This window comes from Acipenser ruthenus, chromosome 34 (genome assembly GCF_902713425.1).
Source record: "Acipenser ruthenus chromosome 34, fAciRut3.2 maternal haplotype, whole genome shotgun sequence".
Classification (NCBI taxonomy): Eukaryota; Metazoa; Chordata; class Actinopteri; order Acipenseriformes; family Acipenseridae; genus Acipenser; species Acipenser ruthenus.
In genome coordinates this window covers 935,144-960,000 of record NC_081222.1, presented here as the reverse complement: position 1 = coordinate 960,000, position 24,857 = coordinate 935,144, and the positions used below count along the sequence as shown (strand labels likewise).

At 46.1% G+C, this 24,857-nt stretch overlaps 2 protein-coding genes and 1 long non-coding RNA gene across 6 annotated transcripts; 2 read left to right on the top strand and 1 right to left on the bottom strand.

The window, feature by feature from the left end:
- Nucleotides 1-324: 324 nt before the first annotated feature.
- On the top strand, nucleotides 325-5,502 carry LOC117962643 (F-box/WD repeat-containing protein 9-like). Of its 4 annotated transcripts, XM_034920193.2 has the most exons (7): nucleotides 325-462; nucleotides 704-828; nucleotides 1,804-1,954; nucleotides 2,331-2,827; nucleotides 3,200-3,440; nucleotides 4,193-4,462; nucleotides 4,880-5,502. In XM_034920193.2, exons 2-7 carry the CDS (start codon nucleotides 719-721, stop codon nucleotides 4,958-4,960), a joined length of 1,350 nt encoding a protein of 449 aa, XP_034776084.2. In that variant the 5' UTR covers nucleotides 325-462; nucleotides 704-718; the 3' UTR covers nucleotides 4,961-5,502. The 4 variants fall into 4 exon arrangements, 1 of the variants encoding a protein (XP_034776084.2); XR_009310120.1 differs by lacking the exon at nucleotides 4,880-5,502 and having other exon boundaries at nucleotides 704-844; nucleotides 1,804-2,016; nucleotides 3,063-3,440; nucleotides 4,226-4,352; XR_004663273.2 differs by lacking the exon at nucleotides 4,880-5,502 and having other exon boundaries at nucleotides 704-844; nucleotides 1,804-2,016; nucleotides 3,063-3,440; nucleotides 4,193-4,330.
- A 30-nt stretch (nucleotides 5,503-5,532) lies between these two features.
- LOC117402097 (guanine nucleotide-binding protein G(I)/G(S)/G(O) subunit gamma-12-like) lies at nucleotides 5,533-7,129 on the bottom strand. Its single transcript, XM_059006910.1, has 2 exons — nucleotides 6,320-7,129; nucleotides 5,533-6,223 (listed from the first exon to the last, which is right to left on the bottom strand). The coding sequence occupies exons 1-2, from the start codon at nucleotides 6,410-6,412 to the stop codon at nucleotides 6,098-6,100; spliced, it is 219 nt and encodes a 72-aa protein (XP_058862893.1). The 5' UTR covers nucleotides 6,413-7,129; the 3' UTR covers nucleotides 5,533-6,097.
- A 9,662-nt stretch (nucleotides 7,130-16,791) lies between these two features.
- On the top strand, nucleotides 16,792-24,242 carry LOC117401988 (uncharacterized). Its single transcript, XR_009310121.1, has 4 exons — nucleotides 16,792-17,811; nucleotides 19,716-19,797; nucleotides 23,499-23,565; nucleotides 23,979-24,242. It is a non-coding gene; the product is annotated as an uncharacterized LOC117401988 (long non-coding RNA).
- Nucleotides 24,243-24,857: the final 615 nt, after the last annotated feature.

Sequence of the window (24,857 nt, the reverse complement as noted above, 5' to 3'; positions counted from 1 at the left end):
ATATGCATTTCTGAAATGTATTTATATTATTTGATTTATTTGTATTTATTGTTATATCTATAAATGACCTGTTTTAAATTTTGCGCAGTCTGCTTGCAATGCAACCGGCCGTCCACACGGTGGCGAAAATCTGCCAAAAAAAAAAAAAAAACACGTGGAGATCAAAACGTGTGCGGGTCGTGACGTGGAGGGCGGGTACGCGCCGGAAGTTCATTTGTTGATCTGAAAAAAAAAAAAAAAAAAAAAAAAAAAAAAAGGAAAACAAATTTCGAAGTGAGAAATACGTGTTTAGTTATTATTTTATTAAAAAGCATTGCAGTGGTTTGCGGCTCCACGCGGGGACGGTCTCTCGTGCTGCAGGGCTGGTGGTAGTTTTGCAGGGTGCAGATGTTAATGGTGTTTTTAATGCACAGGATCATGCACGGTGTGTAAATGCGGTCGCTGTTCGGGGACTGAAAACAGGTTTGTAGCGGGCTGAGCATTCACTGGAAACAAGGAATGAATGAATTAATATACCTGCAAATTGAACCATGCCGTTTCCTTTACACATAATGTACCACGAAACCAGGAGATCTTGAAATGCACAGACAGTGTTAAACCCTGGTTCGAGTTTGCTGGTGTTTTATTTGCAACCCCCCCCCCCCCCCATTCACGCGTCGGTCTGTATTTGATGTTATTTTTTTTCTGTTTGTCTGTATTTTAGACACCAGCGTGCCAGATGGCGGACCAACACGAGCCGGACCCGGACCCGGACCGGAGCGATGCGAGGTGCGGCGCTACATCACGCCAGAGCGAAACCGATCCGTCCCCGGAGCAGCAGACCTGCCGGTGCGGTGAACTCTCAGTGCGCATAGCTCTGTAGAAATGAATTGCAGGGTTTCCAGAGCTTTCTCTGTGCAAATCTGCTTCACGCATAGCTGAACAAACACACCTGGTTGGCTGTGCAGTTTGTTTACATTCTCCTCATTTTGAGACTTCCTCGTTCTGGTGCCCCGGTCCGGTTGCAGAGCAGTGGTCCGGTTGATTCAAAGGAGAGTTATTTTCAGTGTTTCTTGTGTGCTGTGGGGGAGCTACACAGATTATTATTATTATTATTATTATTATTATTATTATTATTTATTTCTTAGCAGACGCCCTTATCCAGGGCGACTTACAATTGTTACAAGATATCACATTATTTTTACATACAATTCCCCATTTATACAGTTGGGTTTTTACTGGAGCAATCTAGGTAAAGTACCTTGCTCAAGGGTACAGCAGCAGTGTCCCCCCACATGGGATTGAACCCACGACCCTCCGGTCAGGAGTCCAGAGCCCTGACCACTACTCCACACTGCTGCCCCTTTACAGATTAACCCTGTGAAGCCCATTTCTGAGGCAGTGCTTTGCCCACCTCGCTGTATTATTAGAATGATTTAAATGCAGCCTCACCAGTCCGATCGTTTCCAGGGCATTACAGTACATTGTTTAGTATGTGAGACAGAATCTAGTTCTGTAGACAAAGCAGCTGGAAAGTTATTGGGCAGTATTATTATTATTATTATTATTATTATTATTATTATTATTATTCTCTGTTTATTTAGCAGACACCTTTATCCAAGGCGACTTACAGAGACTAGGGTGTGTGAACTATGCATCAGCTGCAGAGTCACTTACAACTACGTCTCACCCGAAAGACGGAGCACAAGGAGGTGAAGTGACTTGCTCAGGGTCACACAATGAGTCAGTGGCTGAGGTGGGATTTGAACCGGGGACCTCCTGGTCCTGCTGATTCCCTCATACTCTCGTTCTCTGATTCCCCAGCTCTGCCCCGGCCCTGGAGACCCCCTCCTCCTGTGTGCACAGCGCCCCCTCTGGCGAGGGCAGCTCCCTGCTCCTCTCCCTGCCCTGGGAGGTGCTGCTCCACGTCACCTCCTACCTGCCGGCTCGCATCGTGGTGGACGTGCTGCCTCAGGTGTGAGTCTTACCAATCAAAGATCGATCAATCAATCAATCAATCAATCAATACGGCGACTGGTCAGTTTAATATCAATGCTTCATTCAGCTTCAAAATCAGCATGCAATATGAGAAGGGCATTTTAATATAATTACCAAGCCTTTGTATACCTAACCTGTGATGACATCATTCTTCAGCAATGCTTTCTTTTGTAACTGTTTTCCTGTATAGCTTGGGACCCTCTTGGCCCATCTAATAAACATCATGCATTTGACACACACACACACACCCTGCTAATAAGATATATTACTACAAGAGATTAAACAGAAGAGACACCAACAACCTCTGTATATCAAACCCAAATAAGCGTCTGGCCCGTCCTTCTCGCACGCAGGTGTGTCGCTTGCTCAGGGCTCTGGCCTCAGACCGGCTCACCTGGAAAGTGCGGGCTCAGAGGAGGCTCCACCCAGCTGGGGGCGGGACCTTCCCCCTCCTCGAAACCCCGGACTTCGATTGGCCCGCAGCCTGCCTGGAGCTCGAGGAGCACCTCTCCCATTGGTCGGACGAGGGCGGAGGGGCGGAGCGCTTCTCACTGACCGAGGGACACTTCGCCTCCGTGGAGTCTGTGTTGTTGTTAAATGGGGGCACTGTCTGCGCCTCGGGGTCCCGGGACAGGAACGTGGTGCTGTGGGACCTGAGGAGGCTGGGGGAGGCGGAGGGGGAGGGGGGCGCCCAGATTTCCACCCTGCTTGGTAACCAGCGCTACAGCACTCACCGGGGCTGGGTGTGGTGCCTGGCTGCCCGGGGGAGTCTGCTCTGCTCGGGCTCCTTCGACAGCACCATCAAGACGTGGGACCTGGGGGCCTGTGGGGCCCCCCTGTCTGAGATCAGGTGAGTGAGCCGGGGGGGGGTGTCTGTGTGTGTTTGTCAATGTTTGTGTGTCGATGTGAGTGTGTGTCAATGCGTTTGCATCAGTGTGTGTGTGCCTGTCATCTCTCTCTCTACCCCTCCTCTCACATCCTCTCCCTCTCTCTGCCCCCCTCTCTCCTCCCCCCTCTCCTCTCAACCCTCTCCTCTCTCCTATCACCCCTCTCCTCTCTCCCCCCTCTCCTCTCCTCTCTCTCAGGGGACGGGATGCAGTGCTCTGCCTGTCCTGCCTCTCTGATGTGGTGGTGGCGGGCTCCTTTGATAAGAGGGTCTTGGTGTATGATCCTCTCTCTCCTCTATCCTCTCTCTCCCTCTCTCCTCTCTCCTCTCTCTCAGGGGACGGGATGCAGTGCTCTGCCTGTCCTGCCTCTCTGATGTGGTGGTGGCGGGCTCCTTTGATAAGAGGGTCTCGGTGTACGATCCTCGCTGTGCCGAGCCGCTGCTGCAGAGCCTGGAGCTGCACGCCAGAGCGGTCCTGACCCTGAGCGCAGACGAGAGGCACATCGTCTCGGGCAGCGAGGACCGCAGCCTGGCCGTGTTCGACCGGAGGGCAGGCAAGCTGCTGCAGAGGATGCAGGTACTGAGACCCAACACAGGGGCGGCGCTACCGCCTCGCTCCCACTGCCCAGACTCCAGCTGTTATTACAGTGTTATTACAGTGTTATTCATGAGCCACTTAGCAGATGCTTTTTTATCCAAAGAGACTTAAAGAGACTAGGGGAGTGAGCTGTGCTTCATCAGCTGCTGCAGAGTCACTTCCAACAGGACCTGGGTTTGTACGTCTCATCTGAAGGACGGGTGTTGCTTTTGTTTGCATGAGGGAGGCATTTTTAGATATATATATATTTTTTAAAGTAAGTTAAAAACGTACCTGTTTTGATTTGGCGTATTCTTTGATTGTTCAGCACATTTTGATAAGTCTGTTATGAAAGGGGCTATATAAAAAAAGATTGTGTTGTGTTGTGTTGTGTTGTGTTGTGTTGTGACAAATTAGGATATCACTCAGTTACGGTACGGAGTGCTGGTTGTGATTCACACTGTCTGTGTTGCTAGGCTAGCACAAAGATATCTGTATACCCTTCTGTAACATTGTATCTTATTAGCAGTGTGTGTGTGTGTGCGTGTGTGTGTGTGGAGGGTGTTTCCACTGATGCTCAGCTACACCTCTGTCTCTCTCTCTTCCTCCCCCTCTCCCTCCCTCCCCCTCTCTCCTCTCTTCCTCCCTCCCTCTCTCTCTCCTCCTCTCTTCCTCCCTCCCTCTCTCCCTCCCTCTCCCTCTCCCCCTCCTCCCCCCCCCCCCCCCCCTCTCCCCCCCCCCCCCCCTCTCAGCTCAGCTCGTACCTGCTGTCTCTGTGTCCGCAGCCTCCCTTCCTCTGGGCGGGTGATAACCAGGGTGAGCTGCACGCTCTGCGCTGGCAGGACGGGCTCCTCTCCCCCCTCGCCAGGTTCGATGTGGGGCACCGAGCGCTGCTCACTGGGGTGCAGGTCTCGCTGGGGACCCTGTACACCTGCGCCACCGACAAGACCCTCAAGGTGCATGTCCCCTCGGACCCCCCGAAGACCCTCTGCACCGTCCAGCACCAAGAGGTCTTCAATGGGGTGAGAACAACCCGGCGAGCCTGCGTGTGTGTGTGTGTGTCAGTGTGTCACTGTGTGTGTGTGTGTGTCACTGTGTCACTGCCTGTGTCACTGCGTGTGTCAGTGTGTTCTCAATTAAAAATATTAAGAAATACAACTACTTTAGATGAACTTTTAAGACTAAACACTTAAGTCTTTTGTATCTGTGGTCTGTGAATGTGTTTGTCTGACTCCTCTCCCCTCTCCTGTCCTCTCTTCCCCATCCTGCCCCTCTCTCTCTCACTCTCCCTCTCCTCACTCCCCCCTCTTTCTTCCTCTCTCCTCATCCTCTCTCCCCTCTCCTCTCTCCTTCTCCCCCCTCTCCTCTCCTTCTCCCCCCCTCTCTCTCTCCCCTCTCCTCTGTCTCCTCTCCTCTCCCCCTCTCCTCTCTCTCTCCAGATCAGTGTGGAGGGTGGGGTGCTGGCAGCTGCATCGGGAGACATGTCTGTTGAAATCTGGAAGATGAAGAAATCTCCCTGAATTGAGCCCTGTGCATTTCACAGCCCCTTTACCCCCAAAATAAACCCATAACAACATGACTAGTACTTCAGTGTTTTCAAACGGGGTTCAGGGTTTGAAAAACGATTTCTATAGTCCTTGACACGGTCTGCATGCACACCAAACCAGATTGAGAAGACCCAGGGGGTCGTCTGGAACCGGGTTTTAGGCTAAACTGGGTCACGGCAATCCGGACTCGCCAGCCCTGTTGGTTCTAGAACACGGTTCTTCCAATACAGGCAGCGCCCCCGATACTTGTCCCTAGCCTGGGGTTCTGGAGCGTGAAGCAGAGACAGGTGAAGCGTGTGGACGAGGATTCGTGAAGGCTTGCTTTCTGAAAGTGTCCCCACCCCCCTCGTCATGGAGACGTGTTTCTGCTTCGTCCCCACGGGGAAGTCCACGTCCAAACGGAGAGCTTCGTTCACAGGATGTGCAGGGCAGGGCTGCGCCCTCTTGATTGATTGATTGATCAGTTGTGTGTGTGTAATAATAATAATAATAATAATAATAATAATAATAATAAATGTTTGTTTTTTTTAAACGTAACGCCAGTTTGTGTTTGAAAGTTAAAAGTGCTTTTATTAGGTTTAAATTGTAACAGGCGACACAGAATTGATGTGTGGTTCAGTGCGCAGCTCAGGGCAAAAGTTTAGCATCACCTAGAATTTTAGGATTGAGACATCATAAAAGAAAAAAACAAACAAACATATGAACATAGTTTAGATCTGCTGTTTAACATCGTGTAAGCAAAGAAACTACAAAATGATCTCGCGAAAAAGTCTATCGGAAGCCATACTAGCAGTACAGCAGTATTTCATATTAGCTTTCCAAACGTCACGTTTGAAATCTGTGGTTAGCTTTTCATTATAAGGGAAAACTACGCAGCGTCGTGTGTGATTCATTCTGTTCAGGTCACGTTATCCTGCGGGTTTCGCTCGACCTCACGAAGCAGAGTGAAGTTCATTCTAAACAGAGGGTGATGCTAAACGTTTGCCCAGGGCTGTCCAGCAGTTAGATTGCGTGGCCTCTTTATTAGGATCAGTCAGCTCTGATCACAGAGTGACTGCGAGGATCCAGCCAATCACTGCTGTGCGGGGCGGGGCCTCCCCGGGGGTGTGGTCACAGAAGCACGCAGGTTTTCTTGTCTTTGAAAGGGTTTGCTGAAGCAGGGACTCCGCTGAGAAGGGGGTCACGCCTGTGGTTCTCTTGGCAGTACAGCATCAGCTCTGTGGCCGCTTTGGAGATCTGAGCAGAAAAAACCAAAAAAACATAACGTCAGTAATATCTGTAACCAGAAGCAAGGCGGTGTCTCCTCCCCTCCCCTAGGGGGCGCTCTGGTACCTTGATCCTCTCCGTCGCTGCCTCCAGTCTCAGCTGCTCCACGGCTCTCTGTGCCTGCATCACCGCGCCGCTGGTGCACGCCTTCCCCGACATCACTTCCTGCTGGACGGGTGGAGACACTTCCTGTCGGGGTTTCAGTGTGTGGTGTTAGTGCACGCACACACACACAGACAGACACAAACACACAGACACACACACAGACAGATACACATACATAGACACAAACACACACACACATGCATGCACAGACAGACAGATACACACACACACACAGACAGATACACAGACTGACACAAACACACACAAACATACATCCTGGCACTGTGACACACACACACCCTGGCACTGTGACACACACACAGATACACCCTGGCACTGTGACACATTCACACACACACACACACACACACAGCTACACCCTGGCACTGACCCCCACACACACACATTTTGCACATATTTGAATCCCAGTGCATTTTAGTGAGAAAGGGGTTTAGTCTTGGTTTCTCTTTATCTTGGTCTAGCTGCACAGCTCCCGTTATCCATCAGCAATACCGGAGTAACCCTCAGCACTTTCAAAAGGGATTTGTATTTTTAAATCAAAGCTGGTTGGTTATTGTTTAAGGAATCCGGATAATCTGACCCTCTGGCCATGTCACAGAGCGCTGTGATATTAGCCTGACTTTAACCTCGCTGTCAATTAAATTACAGATTAACCCGTTTAATATCACATCCCGTTTATTATCACGCTTTTTGAAAAACCACTCGCCCCCGAGGTTCTTAGATAAATGACCTCTCTTAATATCATCACAAACCCGCTTATTGTCTCGTTTCGTGCAGCCTGCAACGCAGCTAGAGGCTGTGTGGTCCAGTGGTTAAAGAAAAGGGCTTGTAACCAGGAGGTCCCCGGTTCAAATCCCACCTCAGCCACTGACTCATTGTGTGACCCTGAGCAAGTCACTTAACCTCCTTGTGCTCCGTCTTTCGGGTGAGACGTAGTTGTAAGTGACACTGCAGCTGATGCATAGCTCACACACCCTAGTCTCTGTAAGTCGCCTTGGGTAAAGGCGTCTGCTAAATAAACTAATAATAACTAACAACCAATAATCGTCTCGTCTGATAAACTGACATGCTGTACAGCCTGTTAACAAATGCTGCGTGGGCGGGGCTTAACGGGATCCAACACCAACGTCTCCAAATTTTAACACAGTCAGTCTTACACAAATAAACGCGAACAACACCACGTACAGACAGCTCTTATCAGTCGACAATTCACGGCTGTTTTACATAATGACGCAAACGGTTTAATTCCATTTAATGATACAAAACGTGTCTGTCCTGTTGTAAACTGCATGCATATTCTTAAATGTAAACAATTAAACGTACAGTATTAAAACACCGCTCTAAATTCACAGGTTTGTTGTTTTTTGTAATTTTCTGTCACAGGCAAACGCGAAACCCGCTTTATATCACACCGTGTGCCTGCACGGGACTCGTGATATAAAGCGGGTTCGTCCCTGTTTAAACTTACCTTGGTCTGCAGATTTTTAAAAAAACTAACAAATAAAAACCCTTCACATTGCATCGTCGTCACCTTTGTGAGGAAACTTTTAGTTTAGTTCTGGAACCAGCGTTTATTTTATTTGTTTTGTTGTTGTTTAGTTTAGTTTAGTTTAGTTTTTTTTTCCACGCAGAATGAATTAGCTTTCAAAAGCCAAGCAGAGTCCGCACGCCCAGCCCAAGAGAATGAAAAGACCAGCTCCATTTGATTTGAAATACGACACCTGTCCGTTTTATAGTATCATTATTATTTATAGTATTATAATTGTCGTTTTTTTTGTTTTAAAAGCTGTTTAATTAGTTAGACGGTTGGAGGAAGACAGGACGGAATACACAGAGGTGAAAAAGCGAAAGACTCGTTCACCTTTTTCTCTCGTTTATTTTTTATTTCCCAGTTTATTTGCCTCTCTCCCAGTCTGTGCTCTTCCTCGGACTGGTATCTGCAGACCGGGAGCCCCTTTTTATCTGATCCCAGTAAAGCTTCAAAGCGCGCCTTCAAAGAGCCCCACGCAGCGCCAGAAAAAATACCCACATATCAAACACGGCTTATAAACCCCCTTCCGTTATCTGAAGGTCACTTTGTGATGTCCAAGAGCCTAAACAAGGGACAAAGTTACCTTTATATTGAAGTTATCATCATCATTATTATTATTATTATTATTATTATTATTATTATTATTATTATTCATTTCATTGTATATGAAGTTACTCGACTTAATGTGTAATAAAACGTTTAATTTATATATATATATATATATATATATATATATATATATATATATATATATATATATATATATAACGTTTATTGAGAGTTGAATTATTGGTTCATTATTTATTTTCTTGTTCTTGTGTTTGAGAGGCGATTCTCTATTCTTATAAAGGCTGTACCTGTCTCTGCTGTATATATTATTATATCTGTATATTATTATTATTATTATTATTATTATTATTATTATTATTCATTTCATTGTATATGTGTGTTGTTTTCTTCAGCATCGGAAGACCAGATGATAATTATTTAGTTACTCGACTTAATGTGTAATAAAACGTTTACTTATATATATATATATATATATATATATATATATATATATATATATATATATATATATATATATATATATATATAACGTTTATTGAGAGTTGAATTATTGGTTCATTATTTATTTTCTTGTTCTTGTGTTTGAGAGGCGATTCTCTATTCTTATAAAGGCTGTACCTGTCTCTGCTGTATATATTATTATTATTATTATTATTATTATTATTATTATTATGAGAGTAAAAAATAAAATATCCGAGGTAAACAAAAACAAAAAGGCAGACGTCACCGGATGAAAATATTGACTTTAAAAAATAAACTCTGATAAAAGGCCCCGGTGTTTGAAAGGAAGCCGTTGCCAGGGCGACTGAAAGCGCTGTTCCGTTGTCCCGTCGCGCCCCCCCCGGCGCGGCCCCGGCGCGGTATCGGCTGTTCCAGTGCGGTTAGTGACATTCCTGAAGAGCCGCTGCAGGGGAGGATTGAGCAGCAGGTGGGGGTTATATATATATAAAAAAAAGAAAGAAACAATATATTTAAAACGACTAAACTCGAGGTTGCATTTGAGAAAAATGTTCTCCACCCAAGAGTGCGCTGCCAGAGACAGGTAAGTGTGTCGGTATGCGGGCGAGGTCGGGTTAGTTTGGGGTTTGAAGTTGGCACTTGTGTGTTTTTTTTTTATTTATTCATTTTTATATTTGTTTATTATTAAATATATTTAATTTACAGGTTACATTCTGAAAGTGCTGACACGACGTGTCACGTTCACAGTACGGCTGTTAATTAAATATTAAAAAACACTTTTCAAACAGAATCTCCAAGTATTCGATTATTAACCCTGACAAAAAAAAAAATATATATTTTGAAAAAAAAAACTTTTAAAATAAATAAATACATAAATAATCTTAACGTACTAACGTAACGCGCGTTGCGCCGCTCGAGGTAATTGTAAAGAAAACGGCGGTTAACTTTACACGGCTTCACGAGACCGGCGCTGCGCAGCGGCTTCTCGAGGGTGAGCGCCGTCCACTCACTTTTTTTTCAAGGGTGGACGCTGTCCACCCACTTTTTTTGCAATTTTTCATTAAGATTTTTTTTAAACAAAAATCAATGAATAAAATATAAAACACTATATGAAGTGCCTCCCCCACCATACCTAACTTCAAATCGCATACCTTCTGTATGAGTCTTGACAAAGTGAACACGCCCCCCCCACACCAATTAGAAATGGAACAGTCCATTTTTTAAATCTTCGTTACCAACCGTAAAACCGCCGTCGTGTATTATTATTATTATTATTATTATTATTATTATTATTATTATTATTATTATTTTATGAACGTTTGAATATTTAACGACGAAGAGGAGGAGGAGTATAGAGGATTTTTTTTTTGTTCCTGTCGGTAAGACGATAGTGACACAAGCATATGCTTTTGGTATATTTTGTAAGGCACGGTTAAAATTATCAATTTTATACAACATGCCTCCGTTTTTTTTGTTGTTTTTTCTCTCCGCTATTACTAAACATTTTTTTTAGTAATTTGTGATTTGCAAAGCAGAATTTAGGGGAGTTGTGTTTAACAGTAAGAGTGGGTTTTATGTAGCGAAAAATATTGGTGCGTCTTCGTCCCTGTATTATTAATTGTGTTCTTTTGAGAACTGAATATTGTATTTGAGAGGATTATTATTATTATTATTATTTTGGTATATTGTTTTTCTGTGTTCTGTCAAAGGATAACAATATTATTAGTTTTACTCTTGTGTCCACACTGCTTTTAACGTTATGTGGTAGCAGAATTAATTACCTCTGCTCTCACTTTACAGTTAACTTGTATACTTACCAAACCAAACAGTATGTCAAATAATAGATTTCTTTTTTTAAAAACGTTTAAAGAGTTGCATAGTACTCATTATTGTTCAGATTGTTCCATGTTGGCGTATTGGATCAGATACAGCTTGCATTTTTAAAATGGATTAATTTTGTTGACTTTGTTAATCCGGCCCTGGTTACATGGGATCAGCTGGGTAGAGAAAGAGTGAATCCGTCCTGAGCAGAGCTGTCAATCTGATTAACAAAATAGGACTTTGTCTCCTGGATCAGCGGGTCCCTGGGACGCGTGTCCTGCTTCGTACTTGACAGAGTCCCCTCACTGTTTTCTGTAGGAGTCTAGCATTACTTTGAGAAGTTAAAAAAACTCTGACGCGTTTTGATGCGCTTGTGATGTGATGAAAATAAACGACATTTGAAAAAAAAAAAAAAAAGACAGCACATTTTTAAAAGCAAATCAACAAAATTAAGTTGAAAATATAACCCTGCTTCTTTAGTTAATATGTATATATATAGTCTTAAGGGTGCAATAGGTCACGCTGTGCAACTTGTAAATACATTCTCAGCAACACAGTAGTTAAGGGTGCAAAATCCTCATTTACTATCCATGATACTTTTAATTGCTTTAGTAAAGGAGTAGTATATTGCATTGGCTGCATCAAATGTAACTGAAGCTCTATACCGGTGAAACAAAACGACGCTTGGCTGATCGCTTCGTGGAGCATCTGAGAAGTATATGAATTAACATCCTCTACCTTTCCTGTCGCCAGACATTTTAACAGAAATGACCACACTATAGAAGACATCACAATTTGTGGGATGGTTCAATGCTATGGAGCTAATGCTGTCAGGAAACAAAAGGAATGTGAACTAATTTTCAAACTAGGCACTTTGGAGCCATTTGGAATGAACATTCTATTCTGAGGTCATCATCATCATCATCATCATCATCATCATCAAAATTCTGGAATTTTGTTTAAAAGACTACTTTTAAAGCACTGTTGTTTTGTATTCAGCCGATGAAGTGAAATATCCTTTTCTTTCTTTTTTCTTATTGATCAGCAGTTTTCCTTTTTCTCAAACTTATATATATATATGTGTGTGTGAACAAAATACAGCTTTTTTTTCTGTTAGTTTACAAAATGAATTCCATACGCCTGAAAGAATGCGTACCCGTCTGTACCCAGACTACAAGCAAACCCAGGCTGATGACAGCTTCTAACAGAACAGACTGTTTGATGAAATGTGACGTTTCCTGGAGAGAATCGCAGTGATCACACAGGCTTAGTGACGAGGAGGAGGACTCTGCAGCAGTAAAAAAACTGGCATGTGGTAAGTGACCTGGCCCTGATGGCCTTCCAACTGAATTCTATCAGTGTTTCCAAAGAATGAATTGGTTCCAGTTTTATGTAGATTATTATTATTTATTTCTTAGCAGACACCCTTATCCAGGGCGACTTACACTTGTTACAAGATATCACATTATTTTTACATACAATTCCCCATTTACACAGTTGGGTTTTTACTGGAGCAATCTAGGTAAAGTACCTTGCTCAAGGGTACAGCAGCAGTGTCCCCCACCTGGGATTGAACCCATGACCCTCCGGTCAAGAGTCCAGAGCCCTAACCACTACTCCACACTGCTGGCCCGATTATGTAACTTAATGGTTAGTAGATTCATTACCCCCCAACTATGAGACAAGGCCTGACTAAATAATACAAAAACAAAGAGTTTTTCTTTATTTTTTTTTAAATGTTTATTTGTGCAATACACACGTCAAAATGACAGCAACAGTCGTTTAAGTTGTGACGTGAGCTGGACAAGTCTCCCTCATGCTATCGCGAGAGGTGGTCAGATAGTAACCAGGGAACCAGATTACTGTATCATCGTTATTGACATTGTAACATCGTTATCAAATAGCACAATGGATACTTTCTTTCCAGAAAATTCACAGCAGACTAGTCTTGTGATATTGGACGGTGTGGCAGTGTGCCCCGCCCCTGGAAAAAAAATAAAAAGGCAATGGCAGAAGACGCCATCAGGCTGCGGGACTGGATCCTAGACAGTGCTGGGCTGGAGGCCCAGTCTATGCCCTTAGCCACCCGGGTCCTGTAGCTGATGGACAGGGAACGATGGGAGGCATATGAGAGGAAACACACCCCAAATACCTTGGAGGAAGGTGTGGAGTTGGTCCTCAGCTACCTGGAGGCAGCGATAAACAGAACAGCAACCCAGGTAGCAGTAGGGATTCAAGGAAATGCATGCACATGGTTTAGGGAGTGGTTAACATGTAGAAAACAGAAAGTACTGATTAGAGGAGAAGCCTCAAAATGGAGCGAGGTAACCAGTGGTGTACCACAGGGATCAGCATTAGGTCCTCTGCTATTCCTAATCTACATTAATGATTTAGATTCTGGTATAGTAAGCAAACTTGTTAAATTTGCAGACGACACAAAAATAGGAGGAGTGGCAAACACTGTTGCAGCAGCAAAGGTCATTCAAAATGATCTAGACAGCATTCAGAACTGGGCAGGCACATGGCAAATGAAATTTAATAGAGAAAAGTGTAAAGTATTGCATGCAGGCAATAAAAATGTGCATTATAAATATCATATGGGAGATAGTGAAATTGAAGAAGGGAACTATGAAAAAGACCTAGGAGTTTACGTTGACTCAGAAATGTCTTCATCTAGACAATGTGGGGAAGCTATAAAAAAGGCCAACAAGATGCTTGGATATATTGTGAGAAGTGTTGAATTTAAATCAGGGGAAGTCATGTTAAAACTTTACAGTGCGTTAGTAAGACCTCACCTAGAGTATTGTGTTCAGTTCTGGTCACCTCGTTACAAAAAGGATATTGCTGCTCTAGAAAGAGTGCAAAGAAGAGCAACCAGAATTATCCAGGGTTTAAAAGGCATGTTGTATGCAGACAGGCTAAAAGAATTGAATCTATTCAGTCTTGAACAAAGAAGACTACGCGGCGATCTGATTCAAACATTCAAAATCCTAAAAGGTATAGACAATGTCGACCCAGGGGACTTTTTCGACCTGAAAAAAGAAACAAGGACCAGGGGTCACAAATGAAGATTAGATAAAGGGGCATTCAGAACAGAAAATAGGAGGCACTTTTTTACACAGAAAATTGTGAGGGTTTGGAACCAACTCCCCAGTAATGTTGTTGAAGCTGACACCCTGGGATCCTTCAAGAAGCTGCTTGATGAGATTCTGGGATCAATAAGCTACTAACAACCAAACAAGCAAGATGGGCTGAATGGCCTCCTCTCGCTTGTAAACTTTCTTATGTTCTTATGTTTCCAGAGCGAGAGGGAGAAGCACCGCCGTCTCCAGAGCGAGAGGGAGAGCTGCACCATCCCCCTGCAAGTGAGAGAGAGCCGCACCATCCCCCTGCAAGAGAGGGAGAGCCGCACAAGTCCCCTGCAACGGGGAGAATGCACACTGCCCCCACCTCCGTCGCCAGGAGACTACACGCTGCTCCCACCTCCACCGGCAGAGGGTGAATACCTGCTGGTTCCGCCTCCACCGCCGTGGGAGGACTGGTTGCTGCTCCCACCTCCACCAGCAGAGGAGCTGGAGCTACCTCCACTACCTGAGGGAGAGGAGCTACAGCTGAGTTTGTCCCCGCCCGGGGATGCCTTCACGTCCCCGCCCGGGGATGCCTTCACGTCCCCGCCCGGGGATGCCTTCACGTCACCGCCCGGGGATGCCTTCACGTCACCGCCCGGGGATGCCTTCACATCACCGCCCGGGGATGCCTTCACATCACCGCCCGGGGATGCCTGCCTCGCACCGCCCGGGGATGCCTGCCTCGCACCGCCCGGGGATGCCTTATATTTTATATATTTTTTTTATTATTTTTAATATTTTTTATTTTTTTTAATTTTTTTTATTATTATTTTTTAAATTCGATTTCCCTTTCTTTTTTGTTTTGTTTTTGTTTGCCACCCTCCCTACATGCACAAGCACCAGCAGCCTCTCTCACGCCTCTTCACCTTTTTCTCCTCCGTCGGTTTCTTCTTCCAAAATCTTCGAAACCATCCAAACCCTTTTCCCTTCTCGCCTGCCAGCTGCTCATCTTTCACAGGCTGCACGGCGCTGACCTCCACCCCCTGGTCTCTCTCCTGGAGGCTTTCCACCCCTTTGGGCTGCTCTAGAGTCTGCTGCCCCTCCTCCTGGTCTTTCTCCTGGAGGCTTTCCACCCCTTTGGGCTCCTCCAGGACCTTGAGCACGGTGTTTGTTAATTTGCTCAGGGTTCTCCACTGCTGCAGAAATCAGCCCTGACGCTGGCAGGCTGCAGCTGGTTTGGATGGGGCTGTCCTGTGCAACATGAATTTAAACATGAAGGCAAAGTGTGGAGAGATCTGGCATGGAATCGCTTTGTCAGTTATTCAGTGCTGTGGAGTTCATTGATTGCAATTACGTGATCACATTACCCCCTGTCTTGCCCAGCTGCACTGGCTACCTGTAAAGCTCAGGATTACTTTCAAAACTCTCCTGCTCACCTGCAAGGCCCTTCATCACACAGGACCCGAGCACCTCCTCAACCTCTCTGACCCGCTGTGTCCCTGCCTGCAAGATGAGGTCCTCGCACCCTGGCCTGCTCGTTATCCCCAAGCACAAGCGCCCCACACTCAGAGAACGATCGTTCAGCTTCATGGCTCCGCCTCTCTGGAACTCTCTCCCAGCTGCGGTGCGTGACTCTCCCAGCGTCGCTCGCTTCAAATCAACTCTCAAGACCCGCCTGTTCTCTCTCGCTTTCCATGCTCTTCAAGCCTGGTGTCTGCCTTAGCTGCTGTGTTGCTGCTAGTGTTTTATGTATTCTGCTAATATCATGTATTCTTCACTTTACACTGTAATGTCTTATGCATTGTTTTTTTTTTTTTTTTTTTTACTGTATATCATGTATGATGCATTTCTGTATTTTAAAGTGTTATGAATTTTCTTGCTGTTACTGCATCTTGTAAAGCGCTTTGTGATCCACTATGAAAGGCGCTATATAAAATAAAGATTGATTATTTGATGAGCCACAGCGTGCACAGGGAGCTAGCTCAGGTGTGTCTGATTATTAAACTCCCAGTAAAACCAGTAATGGATCGCAGTGCTACACAGAGTCTTCTTGCTGTGCCACGCTCGCCTCTCCTCTCTTCTTTCCCGCAGGATTAGTGACAGCATGTACCACGCGCTCATCCACGCTACCATCGTGGAGATGCGGGCCATGATGACGTTTGAGCACGATGACATCATCAACGCAGGCAGCACCATGAAGGGGGCCCAGGCGGTGTGTCACAGGTGAGGCAGAGAGGGGTTCAGAGACCCCTGACAGGAGAAAGCTGTTTTCAGTACGGATCCTCAGTCACACCGACCTACAGCTCTGCCCAAAAGTTCAGCATCACCCTCTATATAGAGTGAAGTCAGTGTGCTTCATAGAGGCGAATGAAACCTGCAGGATAACGTGACCTTAACATATTGAATTACACGCAACGCTTTGTCGTTTTCCATATACTTCACGAAAAACTGACAAAAATGTACTACTATTATAGCTTCTGGTAGACTTTAGCGATATCATTTGGGATATATAACATTAACATGTGCAATATAAATTATATTTATATATATTATTTATTTCTTAGCAGACGCCCTTATCGATGGCATTATATAGATATCACATTATTTTTTACATACAATTCCCCATTTATACAGTTGGGTTTTTACTGGAGCAATCTAGGTAAAGTACCTTGCTCAAGGGTACAGCAGCAGTGTCCCCCCACCTGGGATTGAACCCACGACCCTCCGGTCAGGAGTCCAGAGCCCTGACCACTACTCCACACTGCTGCCCTTATAGATGCGTATAGCGGCGGCGATGGTGATCCGGGTGTAAGGCTGTGTGATTTATCTGAACACTTGAAAGCGATGTGTTTATTATTATTACTAGGATGATGATGAATCCCAGGATTGTTCTGCGGACTCGCAGAAGTATCTCTTTGCTTTATCCTTTCTGCTTCACAACCCCCGCGCCAGCACAGTAAGACATCGACATCACCATGAAAAGCAAGCCTGTTTCTATAGCAGGCTGTTTAATCAAAAGAGATCTGGAGGATTTCTAAAAAAAAATAATGTATGGAGCCATTTCATAAAGAAAAATAATAATAATAATGAGAGAAGGCGTTTCAATAAAACGTCATGGTAATGAAAGCCGCGCTGTGAACTCGAGACGCAGTGAAACACGGTCGAGGATGAGGAGAGAGCCGGATCCGCTGAGCCGCGAGTGCAGACCGGCAGACAGCAACGCCCTCCTCTCTGGACTGCTGTGGAGAGCCGGAGCGCGGCCACTCACCCGGCTTGTGTAGGGAGATTTAACAAACACAAGACAAAAAACAGCCGCAGCATGAATTCAGGATGTGTGATTGTTCAAATTGAAAAGCTGTTCGGATGCAATTCCAAACGCGCCACCCGGGACATTGAAACGAGTTCAAAGCCGCTCTGGCGCTTGTCGGCGCGGTTGGCTTAGCGGACTGAGCACAGCTTCCCGTGCTTTGCCTGTGTGGAGCTGCAGTCCACTCAGCCTCACCTCTCTGTCGCGGGTTCGAGTCCAGCATTCTGTTCCAATACCCGTGGCAGACAGGCGTGAGTTTCTCGGGCTTCGTTCTCTACCGCGTCGGCGTTTTGGGGTATCGTCGTTTTTAGGCGATACCTCAAAACAGATAAAAGGGGTAAGTTCACTTAACATGACATAGCTAATTGTAAAAGCGGGGCCCTTTTACCTCTGCAAAGGAAAACCCCAAACCATCCCGAAGCGGCGTGTTCCGTAACCACGCCCTCAGGTGTGTCGCAGGTGACCACGCCCCTCCCAAGTACACCTCCACAGATGACCACGCCCCTCCCAAGTACACCTCCACGGGTGACCACGCCCCTCCCAAGTACACCTCCACAGGTGACCACGCCCCTCCCAAGTACACATCCACAGGTGACCACGCCCCTCCCAAGTACACCTCCACAGGTGACCACGCCCCGCGCAGGTAGATCGGAAAGATGGCGGCCGGGGTAACACGGTGAGTTTGAGCTCCGTAACTTTCTCGTGGTTTTTAATGTGTTTGTTTCGGTTGGGAGGGTGCAGAGAGAGCATGCATGTGGTCAGCTGAGATTCACTTTTTATATTTAGAAATGTTTGTTTAAACAAATTGCTTGTATTCAAGATTTAAAAAACATAATGCAAAACCAGTCCAGTCCAAACTGTCTTTGCGCTTGAGTTCCAGTATTAAGTTTCAGACTTGGAACGAGTCGCTTTTTAAAGCTGCCTTTAGTTTGTTTTATAATCTTTTTAGAAACACGATTCCACATGTTCTTAAATGTTTGTATTTTATTTAGCCCTCTCGTGCATGCATTATGAAAGCTCAAGCAACATTTTTTTTCAAACACGTTTTATTACACTTAGGTAATACAAAACAGGGAAAAAAAGATATTTACAAAAATGCAGAAATGAAAGTTATATAAGTGTCTGTTTTAGTGAACGACGCGCATTCGGGGAATGAAGAAGGATTTCATGCTCCTGCACAGCTGATTGGAAAGCGCGATCTGAAATTCTTATTTGTGCAAAACAAGCAAACATACAAACATGCATGAGAGGATAGCCTCCCTGCACCAGTCCAGTGAATGCTGTGTCACGCTGTTCACATTGTCATCCGCACTAAAAAAAATACCCTCAATGTTAAAAAAATATATAAAAAAGTCTTTTTTTCTTCAAAGTATGCTCGATTTAGTGCAACGTGTACCAGGTGTTCTGTTTAATATTTACATTATTATTATTATTTATTTCTTAGCAGACGCCCTTATCCAGGGCGACTTACAATCGTAAGCAAATACATTTCAAGTGTTACAATACAAGTAATACAATAAGAGCAAGAAATACAATAACTTTTGTTCAAGTAAAGTACAAGTTTGACAAACCACAATTCAATAATACAGCAGATAATAGTGATAGTTACATCAGGATATGATTAAATAGTGATAGTTACATCAGGATGTGATTAAATACAAAGTACTACAGGTTAAACACTTGGCAGATTACAGTATTCTGAAGTACAGGATTAAATGCAGTAAAATAGGGGGCTGATAAGAGCAAAATAAAGCACATTTAAATGAAGGGTGATAGTGTCCCAGGATACAAACAGAGGAGTTCTACAGGTGCTGTTTGAAGAGGTGAGTCTTGAGGAGGCGCCGGAATGTGGTCAGGGACTGGGCAGTCCTGACATCTGTACATGTAATCTGAATTGTGTGTATAAATGGGTCATTGTATGTAAAAATAACGTGAAATCTTGTAACAATTGTAAGTTCAAAGCGTCTGCTAAGAAATAAATAATAATAATAATAGTGCTGGGTGTGAAAGTTTGCAAAGCGCCCTGGACACAGAGGCTCCTGGCTCTTCATGCAGATAGACTTTGTGTTTCGTGTGCATGTAGCTTCATGGCACTTGATGGCATGTTTTTGCAGTAGTTTTTTTTGCACTAGTTTTCCATGTCAGACCTATTGCTGTTCTTCCTTGTTATTTATCTGTTGTTGTTTGACGCGCTTCCGTACCTGTAAAAACAACCCAGCATCGAAACGCTTTCCAAAACTTTAACAAACAGGGGCCCGATTTTCTCTTTCTCTTTCCAATGGACAACAAAGGTTTTGTTTGAAAGAAGAGGCGCTGTTTCCGGGGTCTGGTCTTTGCATATTCTGCACACGACGGAGATTGACTCGATGGCTTGGTCAGCCACACTTTATCTCGGTTTAAATGATTATGCGTTGTTTATGTACGATGTCATTGGAAATGTGGGTCTAAGAGTCAGGGGCCCGCTTTTTAATTGAAGTGGCATTAACTGTGCAAAACAAACCAGGAAACGCCAGATGTAAATAGATATATAATCTCCTCGTGGTGTAACTCTTGTGATTTTGTGGTGTGTTTTTTCTTCAGGTAAAATCCCAGATAGCCTGTTTCTTCTGGTGTGCAGCCTTGGCGTGATTCACACACACGAGGAGAAGGATTCAGAGTCTCGGTAAGGCACAGAATGTTCTATTGGGGAGTCACAGAGGTGCTTGTTGGTTTTAATTCAGTTTAACTGCGGGACAGTTACCGGTACTCTCTGAGACTGAAGCCTCATTGAGATCTACCAGAGAGAGAGAGAGAGAGGGGTTACAACACAGGACAGTGAAGACAAACACACATACACTGACACAAACACACCAGGGAGAGTGCTGGGTTCACAACCCCCTTGATCGCTCCTGTGTAACTGAGCCAGGTGTAGTGTCCTATCTGGGCTGGTCTTCATTTGATAGTGTTCTTTACAATGCAGCGTCTCCTCTCTCCCCTATAGAGTCTCAAGCTCTTTACAATGCACGCTGTGTGCGGAGCGTCTCCCCTATAGAGTCACACACACACTCTTTACAATGCACGCTGTGTGTGGAGCGTCTCCCCTATAGAGTCACACACACTCTCTTTACAATGCACGCTGTGTGCGGAGCGTCTCCCCTATAGAGTCACACACACTCTCTTTACAATGCACGCTGTGTGCGGAGCGTCTCCCCTATAGAGTCACACACACTCTTTACAATGCACGCTGTGTGCGGAGCGTCTCCCCTATAGAGTCACACACACTCTCTTTACAATGCACGCTGTGTGCGGAGCGTCTCCCCTATAGAGTCACACACACACTCTTTACAATGCACGCTGTGTGCGGAGCGTCTCCCCTATAGAGTCACACACACTCTCTTTACAATGCACGCTGTGTGCGGAGCGTCTCCCCTATAGAGTCACACACACTCTCTTTACAATGCACGCTGTGTGCGGAGCGTCTCCCCTATAGAGTCACACACACTCTTTACAATGCACGCTGTGTGCGGAGCGTCTCCCCTATAGAGTCACACACACTCTCTTTACAATGCACGCTGTGTGCGGAGCGTCTCCTCTATAGAGTCACACACACTCTCTTTACAATGCACGCTGTGTGTGGAGCGTCTCCCCTATAGAGTCACACACACTCTCTTTACAATGCACGCTGTGTGCGGAGCGTCTCCCCTATAGAGTCACACACACTCTCTTTACAATGCACGCTGTGTGCGGAGCGTCTCCCCTATAGAGTCACACACACTCTTTACAATGCACGCTGTGTGCGGAGCGTCTCCCCTATAGAGTCACACACACTCTCTTTACAATGCACGCTGTGTGCGGAGCGTCTCCCCTATAGAGTCACACACACACTCTTTACAATGCACGCTGTGTGCGGAGCGTCTCCCCTATAGAGTCACACACACTCTCTTTACAATGCACGCTGTGTGCGGAGCGTCTCCCCTATAGAGTCACACACACTCTCTTTACAATGCACGCTGTGTGCGGAGCGTCTCCCCTATAGAGTCACACACACTCTTTACAATGCACGCTGTGTGCGGAGCGTCTCCCCTATAGAGTCACACACACTCTCTTTACAATGCACGCTGTGTGCGGAGCGTCTCCCCTATAGAGTCACACACACACTCTTTACAATGCACGCTGTGTGCGGAGCGTCTCCTCTATAGAGTCACACACACCCTTTACAATGCACGCTGTGTGCAGAGCGTCTCCTCTATAGAGTCACACACTCTCTTTACAATGCACGCTGTGTGCGGAGCGTCTCCTCTATAGAGTCACACACACTCTCTTTACAATGCACGCTGTGTGCGGAGCGTCTCCCCTATAGAGTCACACACACACTCTTTACAATGCACGCTGTGTGCGGAGCGTCTCCCCTATAGAGTCACACACACTCTCTTTACAATGCACGCTGTGTGCGGAGCGTCTCCCCTATAGAGTCACACACACTCTCTTTACAATGCACGCTGTGTGCAGAGCGTCTCCTCTATAGAGTCACACACACACTCTTTACAATGCACGCTGTGTGCGGAGCGTCTCCTCTATAGAGTCACACACACTCTCTTTACAATGCACGCTGTGTGCGGAGCGTCTCCTCTATAGAGTCACACACACTCTCTTTACAATGCACGCTGTGTGCGGAGCGTCTCCTCTATAGAGTCACACACACACTCTTTACAATGCACGCTGTGTGCGGAGCGTCTCCTCTATAGAGTCACACACACTCTCTTTACAATGCACGCTGTGTGCGGAGCGTCTCCTCTATAGAGTCACACACACTCTCTTTACAATGCACGCTGTGTGCGGAGCGTCTCCTCTATAGAGTCTCACACACTCTCTTTACAATGCACGCTGTGTGCGGAGCGTCTCCCCTATAGAGTCACACACACACTCTTTACAATGCACGCTGTGTGCGGAGCGTCTCCTCTATAGAGTCACACACACTCTCTTTACAATGCACGCTGTGTGCGGAGCGTCTCCCCTATAGAGTCACACACTCTCTTTACAATGCACGCTGTGTGCGGAGCGTCTCCTCTATAGAGTCACACACACTCTCTTTACAATGCACGCTGTGTGCAGAGCGTCTCCTCTATAGAGTCACACACACTCTCTTTACAATGCACGCTGTGTGCGGAGCGTCTCCTCTATAGAGTCACACACACTCTCTTTACAATGCACGCTGTGTGCGGAGCGTCTCCTCTATAGAGTCACACACACTCTCTTTACAATGCACGCTGTGTGCGGAGCGTCTCCCCTATAGAGTCACACACACTCTTTACAATGCACGCTGTGTGCGGAGCGTCTCCCCTATAGAGTCACACACACTCTCTTTACAATGCACGCTGTGTGTGGAGCGTCTCCTCTATAGAGTCACACACACTCTCTTTACAATGCACGCTGTGTGCGGAGCGTCTCCTCTATAGAGTCACACACACTCTCTTTACAATGCACGCTGTGTGCAGAGCGTCTCCCCTATAGAGTCACACACACTCTTTACAATGCACGCTGTGTGCGGAGCGTCTCCCCTATAGAGTCACACACACTCTCTTTACAATGCACGCTGTGTGCGGAGCGTCTCCTCTATAGAGTCACACACACTCTCTTTACAATGCACGCTGTGTGCGGAGCGTCTCCTCTATAGAGTCACACACACTCTCTTTACAATGCACGCTGTGTGCGGAGCGTCTCCTCTATAGAGTCACACACACTCTCTTTACAATGCACGCTGTGTGCGGAGCGTCTCCCCTATAGAGTCACACACACTCTTTACAATGCACGCTGTGTGCGGAGCGTCTCCCCTATAGAGTCACACACACTCTCTTTACAATGCACGCTGTGTGCGGAGCGTCTCCCCTATAGAGTCACACACACTCTCTTTACAATGCACGCTGTGTGTGGAGCGTCTCCCCTATAGAGTCACACACACACTCTTTACAATGCACGCTGTGTGTGGAGCGTCTCCCCTATAGAGTCACACACACTCTCTTTACAATGCACGCTGTGTGCGGAGCGTCTCCCCTATAGAGTCTCACACACACTCTTTACAATGCACGCTGTGTGCAGAGCGTCTCCTCTATAGAGTCACACACACTCTCTTTACAATGCACGCTGTGTGCGGAGCGTCTCCTCTATAGAGTCACACACACTCTCTTTACAATGCACGCTGTGTGCAGAGCGTCTCCTCTATAGAGTCACATACACTCTCTTTACAATGCACGCTGTGTGCGGAGCGTCTCCTCTATAGAGTCACACACACTCTCTTTACAATGCACGCTGTGTGCAGAGCGTCTCCTCTATAGAGTCACACACACTCTCTACAATGCATTTTTCTGTTGTGTTTTTTTTTCTAAGGAACGAGAGCCGCTGTGTTTGCTGAAGTCTCGCGCGATCGGATTGTGGAGCCTCCAGTGACGTCACGGTGAGTCTTGTTTTTTTTCATCCAGTGACCTGCAGAGGGCGCTGTACTCTCAAATGCAATGCTCGTATTGAGTTAAGGGATGTTTGTCAATTAAAATGCGCGTGTTTGTGTAATCTCTTTGAAACACGCCGCTGCGCTGCGCTCTCACACACTATACCGTGTTGGCTGCGTTGCCAGCAGCAGCAGCAGCAGTCTTTGCGGGACGTGGCTTGTGTTCTCAAGACGTTTCTTTCCTCGGGGTGAGTGTCCGGACCCCGTACTGGTGTAATGCGAGGCGCTGTAGCGCAGAGCGGCTGCTGTGTGTGTGATCGCTGTGTTTCAAGCCGTTTCACTGCCTCCTGTGCAGCAGGACTCGTGTCTGAGACTCGCCTGCGTTGTTCCTGCGTGTCACTAACGCGTTTTCTTGTTTTTAGGTGAAGCCCGGTGACGGAGCCAGCAGGGTGAGACTGTGCTTCCCGTGGAGACGCGACCCTCCCGGCAGCAGCAGCGCATTGAATCGCTCGCTGCTGTTTCTGCAAGTCGCTAAGTTGTGGTTCTTTCAGCAGGACTGTCGTTGTGTGAACGTGTTCTTGTGGTTGATTCCGCTGCAGTGCCCGTGTTTGCTGTTCATTGTGTTTTTTGATGCTCTCTGTTATTGGATTCTGTCCTGCATGTTATTAAAGTTCACCCTCTGTGTATCCGCTGCCTCGCCTCCTTCATTCCTTAGCGTGACTGGCCGGGCAGTCTCTGACAAACCATGCGATCGCGGTTTCCTGTGAGGGGAGTCGCTATCACATGGTGTGTTGGGCACTGCAGATGCGGGTCCTGCTTTCACAGAGCCACATTTTCCCGCCAAAATACTTAACCAAAGGCATTTGGAGGAGCCAGACATGGCTCCTTTAGACCACCATGTGGATTAGCTAACCCAGCGGCCAAAAAACTCACACTGCAGTATATAAAGGAGCCATGCCTGGCTCCCCAAAAGAGAGTTACACGTGCTGCTGATAGAAAAACACCCCGCTGTGATCCCTGTTAAACCCCCACACGACTGAGCTCCAAGCAGCCAGGAAGCCCAAAGTAAGAGAGACTTTTTTTCTATTTTAGCACTAAAACATGAATCACTGGCCTTTTACTTCATTGAATTATTACCAACACTTCAACTGCGATATGTGTATATATACACACAATGACACACACAGAGCTATGCGTGCTTGTATCTTGTAAGACGTTAGGATGCACACATGCAGTTTCACAGAACCCGGTTTCCGTTGCCCCCGGAGACAGAGGTCCAGCAGTGATACGGAGCTGCTGCA